This window comes from Danio rerio, chromosome 25 (genome assembly GCF_049306965.1).
Source record: "Danio rerio strain Tuebingen ecotype United States chromosome 25, GRCz12tu, whole genome shotgun sequence".
NCBI lineage: Eukaryota > Metazoa > Chordata > Actinopteri > Cypriniformes > Danionidae > Danio > Danio rerio.
This window is the reverse complement of record NC_133200.1, coordinates 13,463,205-13,483,580: the sequence shown is the minus strand read 5'-3', so window position 1 is coordinate 13,483,580 and position 20,376 is coordinate 13,463,205. Positions and strand designations below refer to the sequence as shown.

At 36.8% G+C, this 20,376-nt stretch overlaps 2 protein-coding genes across 2 annotated transcripts in view; one reads left to right on the top strand and one right to left on the bottom strand.

Annotated features, from left to right (window-relative positions):
• zcchc14 (zinc finger, CCHC domain containing 14) overlaps positions 1-18,877 on the top strand; it is a 56,140-nt gene extending 37,263 nt beyond the window's left edge. The window contains exons 7-13 of the mRNA XM_001336490.9: positions 4,223-4,259; positions 4,345-4,630; positions 6,994-7,082; positions 12,532-12,653; positions 12,810-12,953; positions 15,139-16,275; positions 18,014-18,877. Coding sequence (XP_001336526.5) covers positions 4,223-4,259; positions 4,345-4,630; positions 6,994-7,082; positions 12,532-12,653; positions 12,810-12,953; positions 15,139-16,275; positions 18,014-18,069 — 1,871 coding nt within the window. The 3' untranslated portion in view covers positions 18,070-18,877. The remainder of the gene's footprint in view (positions 1-4,222; positions 4,260-4,344; positions 4,631-6,993; positions 7,083-12,531; positions 12,654-12,809; positions 12,954-15,138; positions 16,276-18,013) is intronic.
• LOC141380918 (serine/threonine-protein kinase pim-3-like) overlaps positions 1-20,376 on the bottom strand; it is an 85,650-nt gene that overhangs the window by 12,160 nt on the left and 53,114 nt on the right. The window lies entirely within an intron of this gene.

Genomic DNA, 20,376 nt, shown 5'->3' with positions numbered 1-20,376 from the left:
TGATTATTATTTGTCCTTTTTTGATATATCATTCAAGAAAAATCATGGTTACAGATATACAGTTGAAGTCAAAATGACTTCTTAAAGCCTTATTTGTTTTATTTTGGCTAGAATAAAAGCAGTTTTTAATTTTTAAAAAACATTTTAAGGTCATTATTATTAGCCCCTTAAGCAATAATTGTTTTCGATTGTCAACAGAACAAACCATCGTTATGCAATAACTTGCCTAATTTCTCCAACTTGCCTACTTAACCTAATTAAGCCTTTAAAATGCACTTTAATCTGAAAACTAGTATCGTAAAAATATCTAGTAAAATGTTATTTACTGTCATCATGGCAAATAAAATAAATCAGTTAGTAGAAATTAGGTATTAAAACAATTATGTTTAGAACTGTGTTGGAAAAAATCTTCATTCTGAAAATAAAAGGGGGGCTAATAATTTAGGAGGGCTAATAATTCTGACTTCAACTGTACCTAAGTTTGCTTACATTGCAGCCAATTCTACAACCATTATTTGTAATCGAAGTCTGTGTGAAATCCAAATGTGTTGTGCTAGTGCAGAGTGTTACTCTGTAGGTGCACAATTAATTAATCCAAGTTTATCTACTTTTTTAATTTTTAATTCACAATATTATTTTACCATTAGTTTGCTATTAGTGAATGATGTGCATAAAGAAAGCCCTTACTCAGTAGTCCATTTTAGTTTAGGAAGGAGACCAACATAACTTCCTGTTCATGTGGAATTTTAAGAATGATCATGTGACCTATATATGTGAAGCGACCTGTAAATGTGAAAGAAAAATTGTTTTTTTGTCATAAAATTGTCTCGCTTCCATTTGGCTTATTTTCATTTTGCGCAATTCGAAAGGTAGTGCAAGCATGCCTATTGTATTAAGGAAAAACTGCATTTGTTTCAGCTCAGAGGAGGGTTTGATTTGACCTGCTTGTGCTGGAAGGCTTCAGTAGTGACCTCATCATGGAGAACTATTAATAGGAGCAAAGGCCACTAGAACCTAGATGTGTGTCAGTGGAGTTATTTTTAGTGTTGGGGGAAGGGAGACGGAAACCCCCTTTGCATAGAAATAAGTGCAATTCTGATTTCTTGAGCATTTATATTGTTGTATAGTCTTGCAGATGTAAGTTTGAGCTTCAAAAACAAAAAGTGACAGCAGTAAACAAAAGCCGTTGTGGACAGTCTCTCGTGTCATTCAGATCATATGTATGAAAGCATTTAGGCTTTCCTGTAAAATATAATGATGACAGAACAAGTTGTGGTAGGTTATTCGGGATGTGGTGGGTTTCTTAGGTTATTAAAGGTGTTTTCTGTCACTACTTTTTTAGCCTGCATCCATGCATTCAGTGTAAGCTGCACGATGACTCAATAAAAGATCGGGATCTCAACACCCACACAACATAAATTAAAAATGATGCTGATTTGCTTATGTTTATTAATCCTTCGAATCGCAGCATTCAATTCTGTGTTTGAAAAACGCAAAAATCAAGAAAGAGCTTTAGTCTTTAGTTTACATACAGTCAAATAACACAGAAGTACTAGGGTAACAGTTTATAGTTTAGATATAACCACTGATATTTATGGTAGAGATTAAAATCACCGTCATATGCATTTATTGACGCTCAAAAATGAAAGTTGTAGCCAGCAATTACATTATTTATCCAATAGATAAATGGTATATAGGTTTAACCAGGCATTAAAAATATGCCACTGAATAATTCTTCAAAAATTATCTATCTTGCAATGAAACATGAAGTTAGATGAGTGAATAAATCAATCATTAATTGAAAATGAGACTAAAAATAAATATGGGTTGTAAAAACTTTAATGTTCGACTTATACATTTAGCGTTATCAGCAACAGTAGTAGTAGCAGGGTATTTTTCACATTACTGAATATATTTTGCAATTTATTTTTATTCAGCTGATTATTTCTTCATTTCATATTTAATAAAATTACAAGTTCTAAGTTCTGTTTGTTAAAACCCAAAGTGCCCTGCAGTACTGTTTTGGTAATAAACAGAGAGCAAATCACATTTGTCCCCACTTCTTTTTGGCTAATCTGAAAAATGCTAATCCGAGACTAAAAAAAACATCATCTAATCTGAACTGTGAGATTTGGAATCCGATACACCACTAGTGCAAATGGTCCATCTGATTAAGCCTTATAGCTTTGAAAACGTTGGCTTTATAGTCGCAGACTTGAATTGGGCTCATTCGGAGGGAATCCTTAAATAAAGTACAAATGTGAGGATGAGATTAGTCATTGTAAGAGAACAAATAAAAGAGTTGTTTGGATCGATTTAAAATTTTCATAACAAGATTGCATTAAACTAACAAAACCTGTCAAAAATGTACATGTATTTATTATTCATCCCAAAAACAAGGGGAAAAATAAATATATTTGTTAAATAAATAATCATAACCTTTACTTAACCAAGTAAGTCAATTAAGAACCAGTTCTCATTTACAATGACGACCTGGCAAAGAGGCGACACAAAAAGCAGATACAGTACAAAGCAGCAGGTTTACAATACTATTACAACACTTTTATTTAAAAATTATTAAAATATGATCTGAAAACATATAAAACTGTTCTACATCTGTATTGTGTATCTTCATAATCAATCAGAAACATTACTGTATTTAACATTTGGGTCAAAATACGCTTAATTGTCCTAAAAACATAAAAAAAATGTTCTTTTCTCAATCAGGCAACTTTTTGTATATAGAAATTATATTTATTTTTTAATAAATAACTAACAAATCAATTTTATATTTTGATTTAGTTAAAAAGTTCATTTAAAATGCATTTTAAAGGTCCTAAATGGATTTATAATATATATATATATATATATATATATATATATATATATATATATATATATATATATATATATATATATATATATATATATATATTATGTTTTTCATTTACAGTTGCAGTCAGAATTATTAGTCCCTTTTATTTTTTAATTTGTAATATTTCCCAAATGATGTTTAACAAAGCAAGGAAATTCTCAGTTTGTCTAATAATATTTTATTCTTCTGGAGAAAGCCTTATATGCTTTACTTCAGCTAGAATAAAATCTTTTTAAAAAATTTTAAAACCCATTTTAAAGTAAATTTTATTAGCCCCTTCAAGCTATATATTTTTCGATAGTCTACAGCAGTGGTTCTCAAACTTCTTTCATCAAGTACCACCTCAGAAAAAAATAGTCTCTCCAAGTACCACCAAAATGAGAAGTATTGAAATACAGTAGCGTAGTAGGCCCAATAAAGCAGCTACAACTCTGCACAGTTAAAATACATGGCAGATTACCTCAGAAATATAGGCTATATGTTATATATGGCATATTATATCCATCATTTTTGATCAATTTTGAAATGTGTGTAGCATGTACATGACATATTTCATTCCTCCGTGTACCACTAAAGGAAGCCTGCGTACCACTAGTAGTACACGTACCACAGTTTGAGAACCACTGGTCTACAGAACAAACCATCGTTATACAATCACTTGCCTAATTATCCTAACCTGCCTAGTTAACCTAATTAATTTAGTTAAGCCTTTAAATGTCACTTTAAGTTGTATAGAATTGTCTTGAAAAATATGTAGTAAAATATTATTTACTGTCATCATGACAAAGATAAAATAAATCAGTTAGAAATGAGTTATTAAAACTATTATGTTTAGAAATGTGTTGAAAAAAATATGCTCTCGTTAAACAGACATTGGGGCAAAAATAAACAAGAGGGCTAATAATTCAAGGGCTAATAATTCTGATTGCAACTGTAGATCTGAAATGTGACTTTTTTGAGATTTTATGGTCTATTTTGTATAATCTTTTCATTTCAAGCCAACTTTTACTTCTTGAAATCAACATTAAAGACAAGTTGCCATAGTTTTTCCCCCTGTTGTGATAAAAAAAATCCAAGCAAAATGGTTTCTCAATCAAGGATAAAAAAGTGAGAGAGACATTATTTCATCCATTAGGAGTTGATTGGATGCTTGTGGTTTACTATTGGTGAATCTCATGTGAGTGACAGATTAATCTCGCCCTCATACTTATAGTTAGAATAGTTATTCTATTTAATTGAACAAAAATAATTATGTGCAAAGTTAATTTAATACTACAAAATTCTAATAAAAACAACAATAGTACATGTGGATTTCATGCTTACTTTCATCCCTTTCATCATTTCCAGATCTGAGCTGTTTGCTTCAGTATAGAGGAGCTAGTCGGTGAGTTTTTAACTACCTATTAACACAAACGATCCTGCATCTCTCTTCTTTCCATCCATAAATCCTCTCTCTCGCTCTTTTCCAGGCCTATTTGTGGTGTGGCCAGCATCCAGCCTGTCCTGAGCATCCACACACCCCTTCAGCAGAGCTCTCCTGCCCACCTGCCACCTCTCCCTCCACAGACAGCAGTCACCATCCTCCCTGGTGCTCCTGTGCCCATCAATGATGCCAATTCACCACAGACGCACCTCTCTAACCCTGCGGCCCAACCACAACAGCCTAGTCCAGAGCAGAACGGCATCCTGGACTGGCTCCGCAAACTGCGCTTGCACAAATACTACCCTGTCTTCAAACAGCTCACTATGGAAGAGGTATGAAACTGAAAATGAAAGTGTCACAGAAAACAACCGTCTACAACAACGGTCTCAAACCATTCCTGGTCCCTCCACTGTTCCTGGAGGGCACTGCAGTGTTTAGCTCAAACCACCTCTAACTCACACTAGTCTTGAACACCTATGCTCTACAATATGAGAAAATCACATGGATATGCAACCAAATTTGACCCTAGAATGGCTAAAAAATGTCTTTGAACCTTTGTCATGTTGCAGCGTAAGTCATTATGTTAGGGATAAAGCACATCCAGGAGGTTTTTATCACAGTATGAAGCCCAACAGGCTTATCAACAGCCCGATGTGAATCTGAGCACTGTTATCGAAGACTTAAGGACTTTATTTTGTGAAAACAACTGTCCTGGACAACCTGGGCTCATTGTGGAAACGTAGTCCCGCGGACGTTTCTGGAGACCGCGGAATACGTCCCGGCGGGTACGTACGGCTGCAGTTTTTGTTTTTGCGAATCCGCGAGAGGCCGCTGTTGTGCGTTTTTTCGCACCTCAGACGCCTCTCGCGAGTGCGGTTCGGGCCCGCGCTGTTCTTGCGTGAACCCACCAGAGGCCGCTGTCCGACTGACCGGATGATTGACTGCGCCACCAGCCAATCGGCCGACCCGCCCTCCTCCTTCCCTGAACCCAACCAATTTTACCGATCGACCCGCCTGCCCGCTCACTTCCCTAAACCCGAGCGACAGTTTACAAAAAGCCGTCCAAAAAATATAAAAGCCCTGATTTTTTTTATTCTACCGCGTTTTGGGATTTCACGGCGTTCTCACCCTGTTACGAAACTCGTTCACTTAATTTTTGGGATTCTGTTTTTGTCTTACCTGATTGCTGGAACCGCTTTTCCCCTGACTCGAAACAGATCGCCGTGGTCAACTCCTCTCTGCATCTCGAGCCTGCTGACATACACGGTGAGCTGAGTGGACAAACGGGTTGCAGCTGGGAAGCCCTCCACAAGAAGGTTAGTGGCCGGCCAGCCTGCAAGCGCGATAGGGAACGGCGTCACACCGCCCCTTAGCGTTCGCTTGAAAAAAATTAACGCGGCCGTACGTACCTGCCGGGACATATTCCGCTGTCTCCAGAAACGTCCGCGGGACTACGTTTTCAGAATGAGCTTGGGTTGGTCCTGGATGTACTTTATCCTGTTTATTACATGGCTACTTGTCACAAAACATCAAACATAGAAACAAAACCTTGTTCTGAGCTGTAATAGTTTATAAATCTCTTAATTAAATGCAAAGCTGATGGAGTATACACTAATTTGTGCATTATTTAGTTTAAATTTTTAAATCCTCAAGACACTTCTATACAGCTTAAAGTGGCATTTAAAGGCTTACCTAGGCAAGTTAGGGGAATTAGGCAAGTTATTGTATAATGATGGTTTGTTCTGTATACAGTCTTAAAAAATTAGCTAAAAGGGGCTGATCATTTTGTCCCTAAAATGGTGTTTAAGAAATTAAAAACTGCTTTTATTCTAGCCAAAATAAAACAAATAAGACTTTTTCCAGAAGAAAAAATATTATCAGACATACTGTGAAAATTTCCTTGCTCTGTTAAACATCATTTGGAAAATTAAAAAAGACTTCAACTGTACATGAAGAGGTCAAATGCAAAAGCTGCTAAACGCCACTTCCACCAAAAAATGAGATAGTGACATTGAGTGAATGCTTTAGGCATGCAGTACATGTTCAACAAATAGATTTACTTTAAATCATCTAAATCAGAAATTAATCATTGTGACAATGAATGTAAGCAGGGGCGCCGCTAAGGGGGAAAAAGTTAAGATGATTCTAAGGGCCCACACACTGTTTGGGCCCACAGAGATACTATTGGGGGATCTGAACTCTGCCTACCCCCAGTTTCTTCACGTTCGTCCAACTCCACCAGACAGCTCCCCACCAAAAAGCATCATATTCTATCAAAGAAAAGTTTAAATACAAAATAAAAGTTTTGTTATTAATATTTCAGATTACAGTAGTCAACATTTAAAGTGAATCAGACAAGTTTATCAAAGCTGTCTAAAACTAACAACAATTTAATAACATTTAATCTTGTCTTAGGACAGTTTTGATGAATTTTTTGATTCACTTCATATGTTGACTACTGTATATCCAAAATAAATATATAGCAATATAATGTATGTCGGAATATAAGAAATAAGATTATAAAAGCCAATGACGATTCTATTGCCAAAGTGTCCACAGAGGATTGGATATTTGAAGGAGATGCTTAGGGAAGGGATTTCAGATATTGTAGCCAAGGAATACATATTTTCTTCCTGACACTGATATCTCTCCAACTGCAGTTAATCTAAATGCTGATCTCTTTATTCACTTACAGTTCCTCGCGCTCACAGAAGAGGATCTCAACAAATACGACCTCACTCAGGGGGCCAAGAAGAAACTAAAGACTCAGCTGGAGCTTCAGAAGTGAGTTTGGTTTGGGTGACAGGAGAAAGAAGTGCGTTCATAATTACCATAATTACAAGAATCAAACTTGTAAAAGAGTTCAGCTTAGAGGTAACTTGTCAACTGGGGATTTATAGCTATGCCGTGTACCATGTGATCAGCAGTCAGGTGATACGGTTAAAGGGATAGTTTACCCAAAAATTTAAATTCTGTAATCATTTACTCACCCTTCACGTGTTCAAATTTTGTTAGATTCTTTCTTTTGTTTCTTCTTATTTACATAAATAGATATTTTGAAAAATGCTAATTGCTGGCACTCATTGTCTTTTATAGTAATAAAAAAAGAAATTCCCACTATGGGAGAAGTTGATAGGTACAAGCAATCTTCAAAATATCTTCAGAAAGAAACTAATAAAGATTTAAAAAAACACGAAGGAGAATACATGATGAGGTCATCTTCATCTTAGGTTCATTGTGTTGCCACCAGGCCCTGATTGGCTAATCGGGAGGACCGGGAGAATTCATGGTGGGCCGGTCCGTTTTTTGGCCGCAAAGGCCGGTTACCCTAGCTGCTTGCACTCTCAGCAGTCGCACTTTTTTCCTTTATTTATTTATTTAACCATAGCCCCACTCTTTTTATGCCTTATTTTGCCGCAGTTCTGCTCTTTTAATTTATTTTCTCGCAGCCCCGTGAGCAAAATGCAGCCTGCAGGTTAATGATGAAGTAACTATCATTCGACCATAACAGCGGCACCTTAGTGAATATAAGAATTCAAATCATTAATATTAATGAATATTACACCTGCTCAATGAAAATCAGATAATTAGAAATCTAAAAAGGGGAGAACAAGATTAAGTGGTCAGCACATTACGTTATGACACCGCCGACCTGGGGTCGAATCTCACATAATTTATTTATTTATTTATTTTTTTCAGTTTTAGTGTTAAGACATATAATACTGATTGAATTACTTATGTAGGTGTAAATATTTAAATTGTATTTTTTGTGTGACCACTGTTACAAAGGACTGGATATCTACGAAGAATTTTGCACAGATTATATATTCAGATATTGCAGGAAAGGACTGTGATGTTTTAAAGAACAGAGTTGGAGATTTAGCTACCCTTTAATGTTCTCATAATTACGAAAAACATTTGAAGTTGTAAAGCAGCTGTTTTCTTGAAAAAGACATGATAGTGTCATTAGAAACTGAATTGGAAACGACGTTATTTTAATGTAGTCATTTGTGAACTGAGGTTGGCCGGTCTAAGGCTTGAAACTCCAGGGCTGAAAAGGAGTCCCACTTCGACCTTGGTTGCCACAAAATGTCTCAATTTATCTTCGAATAAAGCATCATGTTTTGTCATTTTGAGCTTAACCCCGGTAGACACAAAACTGGCAGTTGGGACAGCATCAGACTGTTGGTGAGTGTCAGTTTGTTTGCTAGTTTTGGCTAGTTTGTTTGGTATGCTCCACACGTGGCCTCACATCAGAGGAAGTCAACACAATTCTGCATGTAAATGTAGTGAAAGAGAGCAATATGATTGGCTGTTCAACATCAAATCAGAGTGTGAGAACAAAACAAGTGAGTTGCAATTCTTAAATATTTACGAACAATATGGATTATTAAGTTATTAGACATCTTTGCATGTGCGAATCCCTTTATGTAAAAATGGTATGTCAATGCTGTTATGTTTATGAGTTGTACTGTATGTGGTTTCTACGTTGGCTGAGAGAGCTTAACATGCTGAAATTTAAGAAGACACATGCAATTAATTAAGAAAATGTGCTACAATTTCTCACAACGCAAACAAATTAAGAAAACACGCTACATTTTCTCATAACATATGCAAATAGCACAGAATGTTTTAAAGGGACCCAAACATGTGACGGACTCGACTATTTTAGGTTAACCCGCCTGGTCAATGAGCATTAGGAGGGATACGAGATCAGGTATTTCTCGAGAGCCCCCCAGTTTGTTTTTACCTATACTTTGGTTAATAAGATGGTTCTATAAGAATTGGTTCAGTATGTGGGTGTTAAGTGCTTGTGACTGTTATTACAATTCACTTATGTCACATGTTTTTAAACTGTGGGAGGAAACCGGAGTACCTGGGTAAAACCCACACGAGCACGGGGAGAACATGCAAACTCTGCACAAAGAGTACGAACTTGAACTTAGAACTTGAACCATTGGCCCTCCCGTTGCGAGGCAGCAGCTCCAGCCACTGAGCCACCATGTCACCTGTTCCTAGGATTGAGGAAAAGGAAAGGATAAAGAGGGAGGGGGTCCAAAACGAACATAAGGAAGGAGGTTTAGGCAGGTCATTGATAGTAATTTTGGAATGATCAAATAGGCTAGCTAATGATTAGCTGTAGATAAAGACCAGCTGTAGTCGATCATGTCACGTGCTTCTCTCTTGCCAAACAAAAATTATACCATTTGTTTAAAATGATCAATAATAAAAATTGAAGTTGATGCAACTAGGGAAACCACTGTAGCTCTTTTTCCCTACATAAATAATACAGATAGTAACAGATGCTGTCAAATCACTACACACATTTTTGCAGTGACAGGATGATGAGTAAATAATAATAAACATTTTTTAAACAAACTACTCCTGACATTTTTGTTTACTCATTTTTTACATTTTAACAAATTGTGAAATTTTAGTCAGCTCATGCTGATAAATGGACAACTAATGCAATTACTCATTAACTTTCATAGTAAAAAATAGAAGAAGTCGATGGGCACCAGCAACCTCCAAAATATATTCTTTTATCGTGATCTGACAACATAGTTGTTTTTCGTCGTCGCTTGTTTTTGGTCGTCGGCTTGGTGTATTTACAGTAATTAAAACATGGTATAAAAAGACAACAAAACTTGTTAATCTGTAGGAAAAAAGATGGAATATTACCAAAAAAAATCATCCAATTTTTAAAAAAATGATCAATAATGAAAATTCAGGTTGATGCAACTAGAAAAACCACTGTAGCTCATATTTTCCCTAAATAATTAATGATACACAATGCTGTCAAATCACTGCGCACATGTTTAGAGTAACAGAATTCATTCATTCATTCATTCAACCGCCAACCTATCCAGCATATGTTCTATGTTTTACACAGTGGATGCCCTTCCAGCTGCAACCCAGTATAGGGAAACATCCATACACACTCATTCATACACGTACACTACGGTCAATTTAGTTTATTCAATTCACCTATAGCCAATATCTTTGGACTGAGGGGGAAACCGGAGCACCCGGAGGAAACCCATGCAAACACGTGGAGAACATGCAAACTCCACACAGAAATACCAAATGACCCAGCTGGGACTCAAAGCAGCCAATTTCTCGCTGTGAGGCGACAGTGCTAACCACTGAGCCATCGTGTAACAGGATAATAAGTAAATAATCATAACCTATATTTGAACAAACTACTTTGATGGTTTTGTTTACTCATTTTTTGTCACATTTTAACAGTTTGTAAAATCTCAAGCTTTTATCAGCCTGTGTTGGTAAATGGACAACTTAAGCAATTCCTGGGCAAGATAACTTGGTTTAGATAAGAGTTTGGTATTAAAAGTTCAGTGTCACCACAGAAGTGGAGCTATTCATGATTTCTTGGTGAAAACACAGCGTTCTAATTCTTTTTCCATTTCTCAGATCAGCGAGTTTCCAATGCTCTGGTAAAGCTTTGGGAACTGATATATCAAACAGATAACCGCAAATGATCCTCAGGAGGTTTTCCATGCCTGGAAACAGCAACAAATGCAAGGCTATACTGGGTCATGGGTCTCATTTGCAAATAAATGTTTCTCATTGAGGGCGACACGATGGTTAGCACTGTCGCCTCACAGCAGGAAGGTTGCTGGTTCAGGCTGGGTCAGTTTCTGTGTGGAGTTTGCATGCTTACACCGTGTTGGCGCGTGGGTTTCCTCTTGGTGCGTCGGTTTCCCCCTCAGTCCAAAGACATGCGCTATAGGTAAATTGAAGAAAGTAAATTGCCTGTTGTGTATGAATGTGTGAATGAGTGTGTATGGATGTTTCCCAGTTCTGGGTTGTAGCTAAAAGGGCATCCGCTGTGTAAAACATTTGCTGGATAAGTTGGCGGTTCATTCTGCTGTGGTGACCCCTGATGAATAAAGGGACTAAGCTAAAGGAAAATTAATGAATTAATAAATATTCCTTTGCTAAAAGTTAAAGTGTTTATTTTTATTTCACTTTGAAACATTTTTAATACATTTTTTTTTAAAGATTTTGGGACTTCATAAACTGTTCATAAAGTTTTTTGGTTGTTGAATTTGAAATAATAAATTTCAAAATAAATAAATAACCCTTTAAGTACACTTTCAGTCTATTGCGTTCAGTTAAAAAAAAAACATTTTTAAAGTCAGTTTTCTCAAAAATATTTTTTTTTGTCACTTGTCTTTTATAGAAATCACCATAAAATATCTTGTACCACCGGAGAAGATCATTTGTAAACTGATACACTGTAATTAATCAGGGCAAAATACACTGACGGAATCCTGCACATTCTGTGTATGCTGGGATGTTTGTGTACACAGCGCCATCTAGGTGTCATTACTGGGAAACGAAATTCATGCTCAACTCATTGCTACCATTCAAGTTGGACGTTTTTTGCAGTGATGTTTTTGCAGTATTAATGATACAAGTATTTTGTATTTGTTAGGGTTTATGAAAATCGGTTTCTATTTCGTATCAAAATACGTCAGTGTCTTGTATTTTTAAAATACTGCAAAATACTTTGTAAGAAATCTACATGATGACTTGATTGGTGCTGTCACAGTTATTTGCCTAGGCTTGAGATCAGAACAGAAAATTGATTAATAGTGAAGAAATGCATACTTGAAGTACGGATGGAAATTATGCAACACACATAACACATAAATATGCTGTACTAATGTTCACTAAGGGGTTCAACAGACTGTAGAATCTAAAAAAAAATCAAATGGTGTTAATTCTACTGGCCACCCAATAGATGTAAACACAATGAGGAGATTTAGTACTGTGTTCCAACTCCTTATCTGCCTTACATGGCTTTTACAGTAATTAAACATCTTTAAGACAGGACTTTCTGTATGAAACTTGTATAAAATTATACAAAAATAAAAGAAACAATGGTGGAGTAAATACCTACTCAGTACAGAGGTGAATGAGTTGGCAGAGAAGTTGACTTAAACATGTTTAAACATTGTTTATTTCACTAAGTTAGTTTAACAATTGATTGAATATGCCTATTGATGGAAAGTTTGAGAAGAAATGTCATGCTCCCTTGTAAATATATACAGTAATAATAAATACAGTATTTTATTTTGATACTTGCTGCTGTATTTTGTAGTTTATTTTGATACATGTAAAACTGAGGTTTTTGTTTTTTTTAAAAATACACTTCTTTATATTTTTGTCCATCCCTGCATTTTTGTTGTGTTTTTGTTTTCATCAGAGAAAAGCTGGAGAAGAGATATGTAGTTTCTCAGTTTCCTGTTTCCTGTGGTGGGGTTGCGAGAGTGATGCCTTCCAGTCACATCGGACCCCTGACACACGCACACCCTGGAAGTGGCAGCGGTAACACACACTTCTGAGAAATCAAATGAAATAATATTTTTTAAAACATTGTGGTTTTTAATTAAAATATCTAAGGACTGTTAACGTATTCAGAATTGATATAATGCAATAATTTTAATGTTTTTGTGTTATGTGTGTGTGTGTGTGTGTGTTAAGAGCTACGGGTAGATGTGGAAAACAGCTCGTTACCCATTCCACGGGACAGCAGTTCCTCCTCAGGCTATTCCAGTGCTCCTTCCAGTCCAATGACCCCTTTATCACGTGACACTTCCTTTGACCGGGTTAAAGACCCTCACAGACGTAAGAGCGAATGTTTCTCTTTACATAATTTAATTCATTTATTAATTAGGGATAATTAAAGGAGGCAATAGTTAATGAGGCTTCAGGTTCATTCATTACCCTGAAAATGGAAGGTTATGCTGATTGCATCCTGGTATTGTAGTACACAGCGGTATGAATACTTTTGTATAATGAACATTTTAGATGTGTAATTGGAGTATTTATTCATTCATTTTTTTCTTCAGCTTAGTCTTGTTTTATGATATAACTCCGATTTTTGAACACACTTCGTTATTATTGTTCATTTGTTCATTTGCTGGAGATTAGAACTGAATTTAGAAATAGTTTTAAAACAAATATTTGCGCTTAACAAACAAAATTAATTATTTATAGGCTAATTGATGTCTGTGCGTACAAGGTTTCCCTATCCACGAGAGCGAAAGTGAAAGTAGGTCCATTATCTCGCATTCTCGGTAGATGCTCTGTTCAACTGTTTTCTGTTAAAATAAACTGTTAACTGTTTGCTTGTGAAATGCTCAGTTTTTCAACTTACGCTTACTTTATGTCGTGTAAATAGCAAACGCGTTTATGGCGGGACGCAAGGCTCTTAAAGGGAATGGGAGATGAGACTCTGATTGGTTTATTCTCAAAACATATCAATAACTCATTAAGAAAATAAACTCAACCCTTTTAGACTATGCGCCACGGCGCAAAGCGGATTTTCCCGTCCCTAAATTAGCAAAAATGCATTCTGACATGCCCTGAAAGCGTTTGCGCCCTGCGCTTTGCGCATGGACCGTCAAAATAGAGCCCTGAGTCTCAATTTTGAGTCTGCTACTGTCCACCACAGGTCGCATTTCGGTCATGAGCGCATGCTTTGAGAGCCTTTCTGAATGAATGAATGAAATACACGGTTTTCCACCAAAAAATGCTAAAATGTAATTGGCTAAACTGGCATTGGGAAGGTAAAAATTATCAAAACAAAGACAGCGTTCTTATAGGTAACTCACATTTTCAAAGCAGAATATCTGACTTCAGCATAAACAAGTGTTAATGTTTATGATAAACAAATATGTTCACTTGGTATGTTTCTTAAATATCTGCAAACATATTATGGTATTTTTATGCTTAAGAAGAGTCAAAAACTCACATACAGCGCCTTCAAAATAAATGAAAGCATTACTGCTTATTTTTAGAAATGAATTACAAATGAAATGTATTCATTTTAAGGGAAAAGATTCAGGTACAAAAATTGAATCAATTGGAGAAATGACAATTTCCTAATTTTCACAGTTTGAATTTAAAACAATATATTTTATATATATATATATATATATATATATATATATATATATATATATATATATATATATATATGTATATATATATATATACAAATGTTTATTAGGGCCCGAATGCTTTACACTTGTTTGTAATGTTTACACCAGGGGTGCCCGATCCTGTTCTTGGAGATATACATTCCAGCAGAGTTCAGCTCCAGCCCTGATTAAACACAACTAAGCCAACTGAAGCTGTGTTCACACTAGAGTTTGAGCTTGACAAATTCTGTTGTACGGCACTGCGAAAAGGAGCGGGATTAAACAAGATAATCAGACTTTATTAAAGTGAGCGAATGGTCCATATTTTTAATTTCTGTCCAGAGAGGTCATGTTTTGATTCTCGATTAGTCTCTTGAAGTCAAGTGATGCGATTTTGCGGAGTTCACCCTGCTTGAACTTTGCAATGCAGCGACCTGTGAAACTTGTTGCATGAGCTTGTGTTTCCGGTCTGACACATTCTCGTGCGTATGAATGGAAATCTATGGGGAGAAAAGTGCAGTGTGGCCACAGCTTGAGTAGGATCTGAAGGAGCACTAGGTAATTGCAGACAGGTGTGATCAAGGCTGCAGCTGAACACTGCAGGAAGGTAGATCTCCAGGAACAGGATTGGGCACTCCTGCTTTACACAGTAAAATGCCTTAAAATAGGAACACTCTATAATGGTTAAGCTTTGCAATTATTCCACAAATCACATGCATTCTGAAGCGTGGTGCCTGGTCAACTGTGATCCCCAAACATTCCACATTCTTTGCGGTGACTATTTTGAATGTGCAAATGGTGATGCCTAAAGAGTGTATTGTGGTGTTCTGATTATTTAAATTTATCACTAAAATGTCATTTAAATTTTAATCTAAATTGTCTTTCAGGTTTGGAGTCTGGTATGGATTCTGGAGAGAAAGAGAGGTCATGCTTTCTTCTCAATCCTGCTGGTCCTAGCCGCCCCACTGCCCAAGTCCTTCCAGTCCAGAATGATCCCCTGCTGTGTGCCTCCCAAATGAGTTTACCTCCTCCCTCTCTTCCCCTCCTCTCTCCAGGCCGAGTTCTCAACTGTCCTCGGAAACCTCGTCCACCCCCATTATGTCCAGAAGAACGTCCCAAACCAATGGGTTCCGGGGTTCCTGTGGGTGTCCGGCTCGAGAACATCTTCCCTGGGTTGAATCTTGATGGTTCTCAGGGGCATCAAGATGTCCCTGGCCCCAGAGGGCCGCTTACTGTGCTCCGTTCCCCTCCAGGTCTCATGGTGGAGACCAGCACTTCTCTCACTTCCACATCTAACACTCTCCACCACGTCTCCCACCCACCCTTACACCTACAAGTGTCTTCTTCTGTTCCACGTACAGGATCCTTCCTGTTCTCCACCTCTTCCTCCTGTCTGTCATCAAGTTCCTCCACCAGACCCTCCTTCTCATCTGTTAGTGGAGTACCAATAGCAACGGCTAACAGTGTTCCCATGGCAGCGGTACCCGGCAACACCTACTGTGTAAACAATACACCCACAATTACGCCCTGTTCTAGCCCAGCCTCCACAGAGAATAGCAGCTACGTCTCGGTGCAAGCGAACAGTGCTAACTCCAGTTCCTCTTTGTGCGTATGTAGCTCGTGTGGTTGTAGCGGCAACTGTGGCTCCTATGGGGCACTTCCGGCAAGCTACACCGGCTACTTTCCACATCCCTTTTCAGGAACGTCAGTATTCACTTTAGGTCCATTGCTTCATTTTAGTCCACTCCTTACAGGAAGCGGTACCGCCTCTCCTTTTTCATACCCTTTGGTGGCCCCGCCTATTTACAACAACAGCCTATCACATGACTCACAACAGAATCTTGTGCTTCCGCCAGTGCAGGGTTTTCTTGGGGGAGGGGGCGCTGTCTACCAGCCCCATGGAATGATGGGAAACGGAAGCACCGGACATAAGAAAACAGGGAATGTGTCTTGCTATAACTGTGGGCTGAGTGGGCATCATGCACAAGACTGTAAGCAGCCAGCAATGGATTCTGCACAACAAGGTAACAAGTAATGTTTTTTAAGCACTTAAACACCACTTTCACACGAGGCATCAGTGTCAACGCTTCCCTTTAACTTAGAATGGGTGACGTCAAACATTGCTGAACTAAATTGTGGGTCCGTAACGGAAGCTTCAGCCAATCAGATCACTTATGCAAATATTCCATCTCAGACAGTAGCTGATTACAGACTTATTTCATTGGCTGATGCTGCTATGATGATTGTGTCAGCCCCAACTTCAAACACGCCCTCCGTCAAGCATTGACGCTGAATCCCTGTGTGAATTGGGTGCAAAGGCTGATTAATACTTTTTCGTCGAGTGATCGGCGTGACCCATGGCACCTGCCTCTTGCATAGTCATGTATTTATACCTCTGCATGCCGTTTGTGTTGCTCTGCAATAACACTTCCGAAACGCTAGCTGGCAGTAGGTTTTTATGTTCCTCTGTGTCAAGTTTCTTCACGGGTGTTTTGTTTCTTCTGAATGCTAAGTTATTGTACAAGTAGCTAAATTTTGCTCAGTTAGAGGCGGAAACCGGCAGACATGCAACAACATTAATCATAAGGTAAACACAAAACAAAAGTTTCCATCTGGAGCTCCTTCATAGGACTCGACACTTGTAAACACTTGCTCCATCGGGTTCCCAGTTCTCTTGTTCCCGCCCACACTCCTCAGTGCTACCGAGTCGTCCAATCACAGAGTTTGCACAATGCGTCTTTGCGATGTGTAGTTAAATTTTTTGAGAAGTGCGCGTCAAAGTTAGTGCCAGCCTCGGTGAGGGCTTTGCAACCCTGTGAAGGCTGCGCTGGAGCATACGTGTGTGATTGATACAGAAGCACAGATCAGTCTTAAGTGCTAAACATTCGCAATAGCTAGGGCCAGACAGAATCTGCGGACATTTTTGCAATTTCTGTGGTGAATTTTGTAAAAAAAAAATCTGCGTATTTATGCAAAATGATTTTAGAATTATCATAACTTAAACTATTTATTTAATAATAAAAATAATACATTTTAAACTTTTTTTAATGTGTACAATGCAAATCCAATTAGATCCACTTATTTGGGAAACAAAGCAAGTTTCTCGTTTAAAATCTCTCCTTAAAAAACAATTACTTAACAATTTGTATTGTAAATATATTGTATCAACATTTTAATATCATTATATCGCAATAATATTTGTTAAATAAATTAAAAAACGAAATGAAGGTAAAATTACACACATTTACACAAGTCAATACATAGACTCAATGATGGGCTAAAAATCTGACAATTTCTGCGAGCGCAGATTGCGTGTGGGCCTAGCAATAGCATAGCAGTGCTCTGGAAAATGCCCTCAGTAGATTTGACACCTACAGAATAACAGTGATGTCTTGTGCATGGATATTATTACGTTTTAAGCAAGTGCGAATAAGAACCAGAACAGCAGTGGTGGACTACTGAAATGTATGGTATTTAGCATTTGTTTTACAAAGTTACATTGCCACCTAGTGGTCTGACAGGCATAATACAGCATTTTAGTTATTTTCACAGATATGTGTCAACAGCAATTGTGTTGACCATATTGCAATCAAAACACATTGTTTTGCAATTTTACCCTTAGAAACCACTTACAATACCCTACTGTAGCAACCATTGAGGACTGACTAGAAGCAGAACGTTTTTATTTTACCAATATTGTCTGCAAATAATTTAAATTAAATGAAAACTTTAAATGAAAACAATACATGTTTTGTTTTGCAGGAACGTTTCGTCTGAAATACTCTCCTCAGTCAGAGAGTCAGGACTCAGGGGACTAACTGATGTGTAAGAACTGGTTTGGACCTGCACCTTCCTCAGTGTGTGAAAACACTTGACGTGAGATGCCGCTGAGCAAAGATGTTACAGTATCACTTTAGAGGAGCATCGACTGATCAAGTTTGATGAGTTGCATCGTCGAAAACCTCATGCCAAAAAAAAAAAAATCACCTCACAGTGGATCTTTGTAAAGGGATGCTCAAAGAAGAATGCACTTTTTTTGTGTTCTTCATGCTGTTCGCCTCATCAGTCAACATTTGGAACACTTGGAAGCAAAACCGACAGATTTTGCTCGCCAAATAATGTGCAATGATGGCCAAAGTCGTTTTGCTCATGGTGTGACTACAAGTCCACCTTCGAGAATAAGATACTGCCTTTCTTTTTTTTTTTTTGAAACTCAGAAAAGAATGGGAAATTGTGGAAATGGAAAGAAGTCATTTTTAGCTTTTGACTACAGGAAGTCTTTGTAATCGTCATGTGTTTTTCGTATGTTCCCGTTTGTTGTAATCCAGGTTTTTCTAAACGTTTGCTACTTTTAAATAATATTTTGTATTACTTGTTCTCTTTGTCATGTCAGTGTGACGCTGAAATAAAAGAGGTTTATACAGTCAATGCACTTAAGACCGCTGAAATTGTGCTTTTTAATTTTATTTTTAGTAATACTCGTGAAAACCAAAAAAATAAATAAAAATTGCTTCACGGATGAATGAACTTAGAACTGGGTAATATATCACACAGCTATGTTTAAATCGCATTTCCATGTTTTGCAATGGGCCAAAACTGCAAGTGTCATCTAAAAAAAAAAACAAATTATATATATATATATATATATATATATATATATATATATATATATACATACATACATACATACATACATACATATATATATATATATATATATATATATATATATATATATATATATATATATATATATAGTTTCCTAGTTACAAAGTGCCCAAAAGTATTGAAAGCCTCATGGGAAAAAGCATGTTTAGCCAGTAGATGCCATTCCATTGTCATTGTCGAATGTGTTTCAAAACAAATTGTGATATTTATTATCTGTGTTCATTTGGTTGAACATTTATGTTTAAATGACAACTATCTTGAGGCTGCTGGCTATGCATGTTGCCTGATTGTGAATTATTACATGCTGTATGTATTATGTTTGGTATTATCGCAGGAGAGCTTTTGACCTAAATCGACAATGCTGATGCAGCCATGTTTGTATTCTGAGGTGAATGTTTAATGAAGTTTGTAAATTCTTTTTGTTTATTGTATAATTTTGACACTTTATAAAAAAAAGAATTAAAATGTTTTCGAGATTTTTTTGGTGCAAGTAGATTGTTTGGTAGTGCTCATCCAAGTTATTTCATCACAAATCATTCATTCATTCATTTTCCTTTAGCTTAGTCCTTTTACTCATCAGGGGTCGCCGCAGCGGAATGAACCGTCAACTCATCCAACATATGTTTTACACAGCGGATGCCCTGCAGCTGCAACCCAGTACTGGGGAAACACCCATACACACTCACATTCATACACATACAGCCAATTGAGTTTATTCAATTCACTTATAGCGCATGACTTTGGATTGAGGGGGAAACTGGAGCATCCAGAGGAAACCCACGCCAACACAGAGAGAACATGCAAACTCCATACAGAAATGCTACTCGAACCAACCACCTTCTTGGTTTTATATATATATATATATATATATATATATATATATATATATATATATATATATATATATATATATATAAATTACTCGCTTTTCTTTAGCTTATATATAGTCCCTGTTTTAAGAGGGGTCGCCTCAGCAGAATATGTTTTATGCAGCAAATGCCCTTACAGCCACAATATAGCCACTGTGCCACTTCAAGATTTATGAATATATTATTTATAAATGTGTATATTTGATTGATTTAGATTATCTGTATGTACAGGTACAGATAAGCTAAAAAAAATGCTAAATATTTGTAGCTTTTCTTTGTCATTTCATGTTGTAAGGCGCTATAAATTATGGCAGTTTCTGAACTTTTATTTTGACAGGTTTTTGTGAAGACGAAGCGTATATGTAACTTTAAGATATGATCGTTTTACTCACATAAAATGGTAAAATCCTGATGGCCTCACTCTCGGAGATGAAGTTTGCACGTTCACGTCCTCAAATAGTGGAATACAAACACCCCGCGAGCATCACACGTGAGTATTTGTGTCAAACGAAAGCGGAGAAACTGCAGACGTATTTAAATATTATTTTTAGTTTATTATACCAACACATCGCATTTTCTTGAATGTTA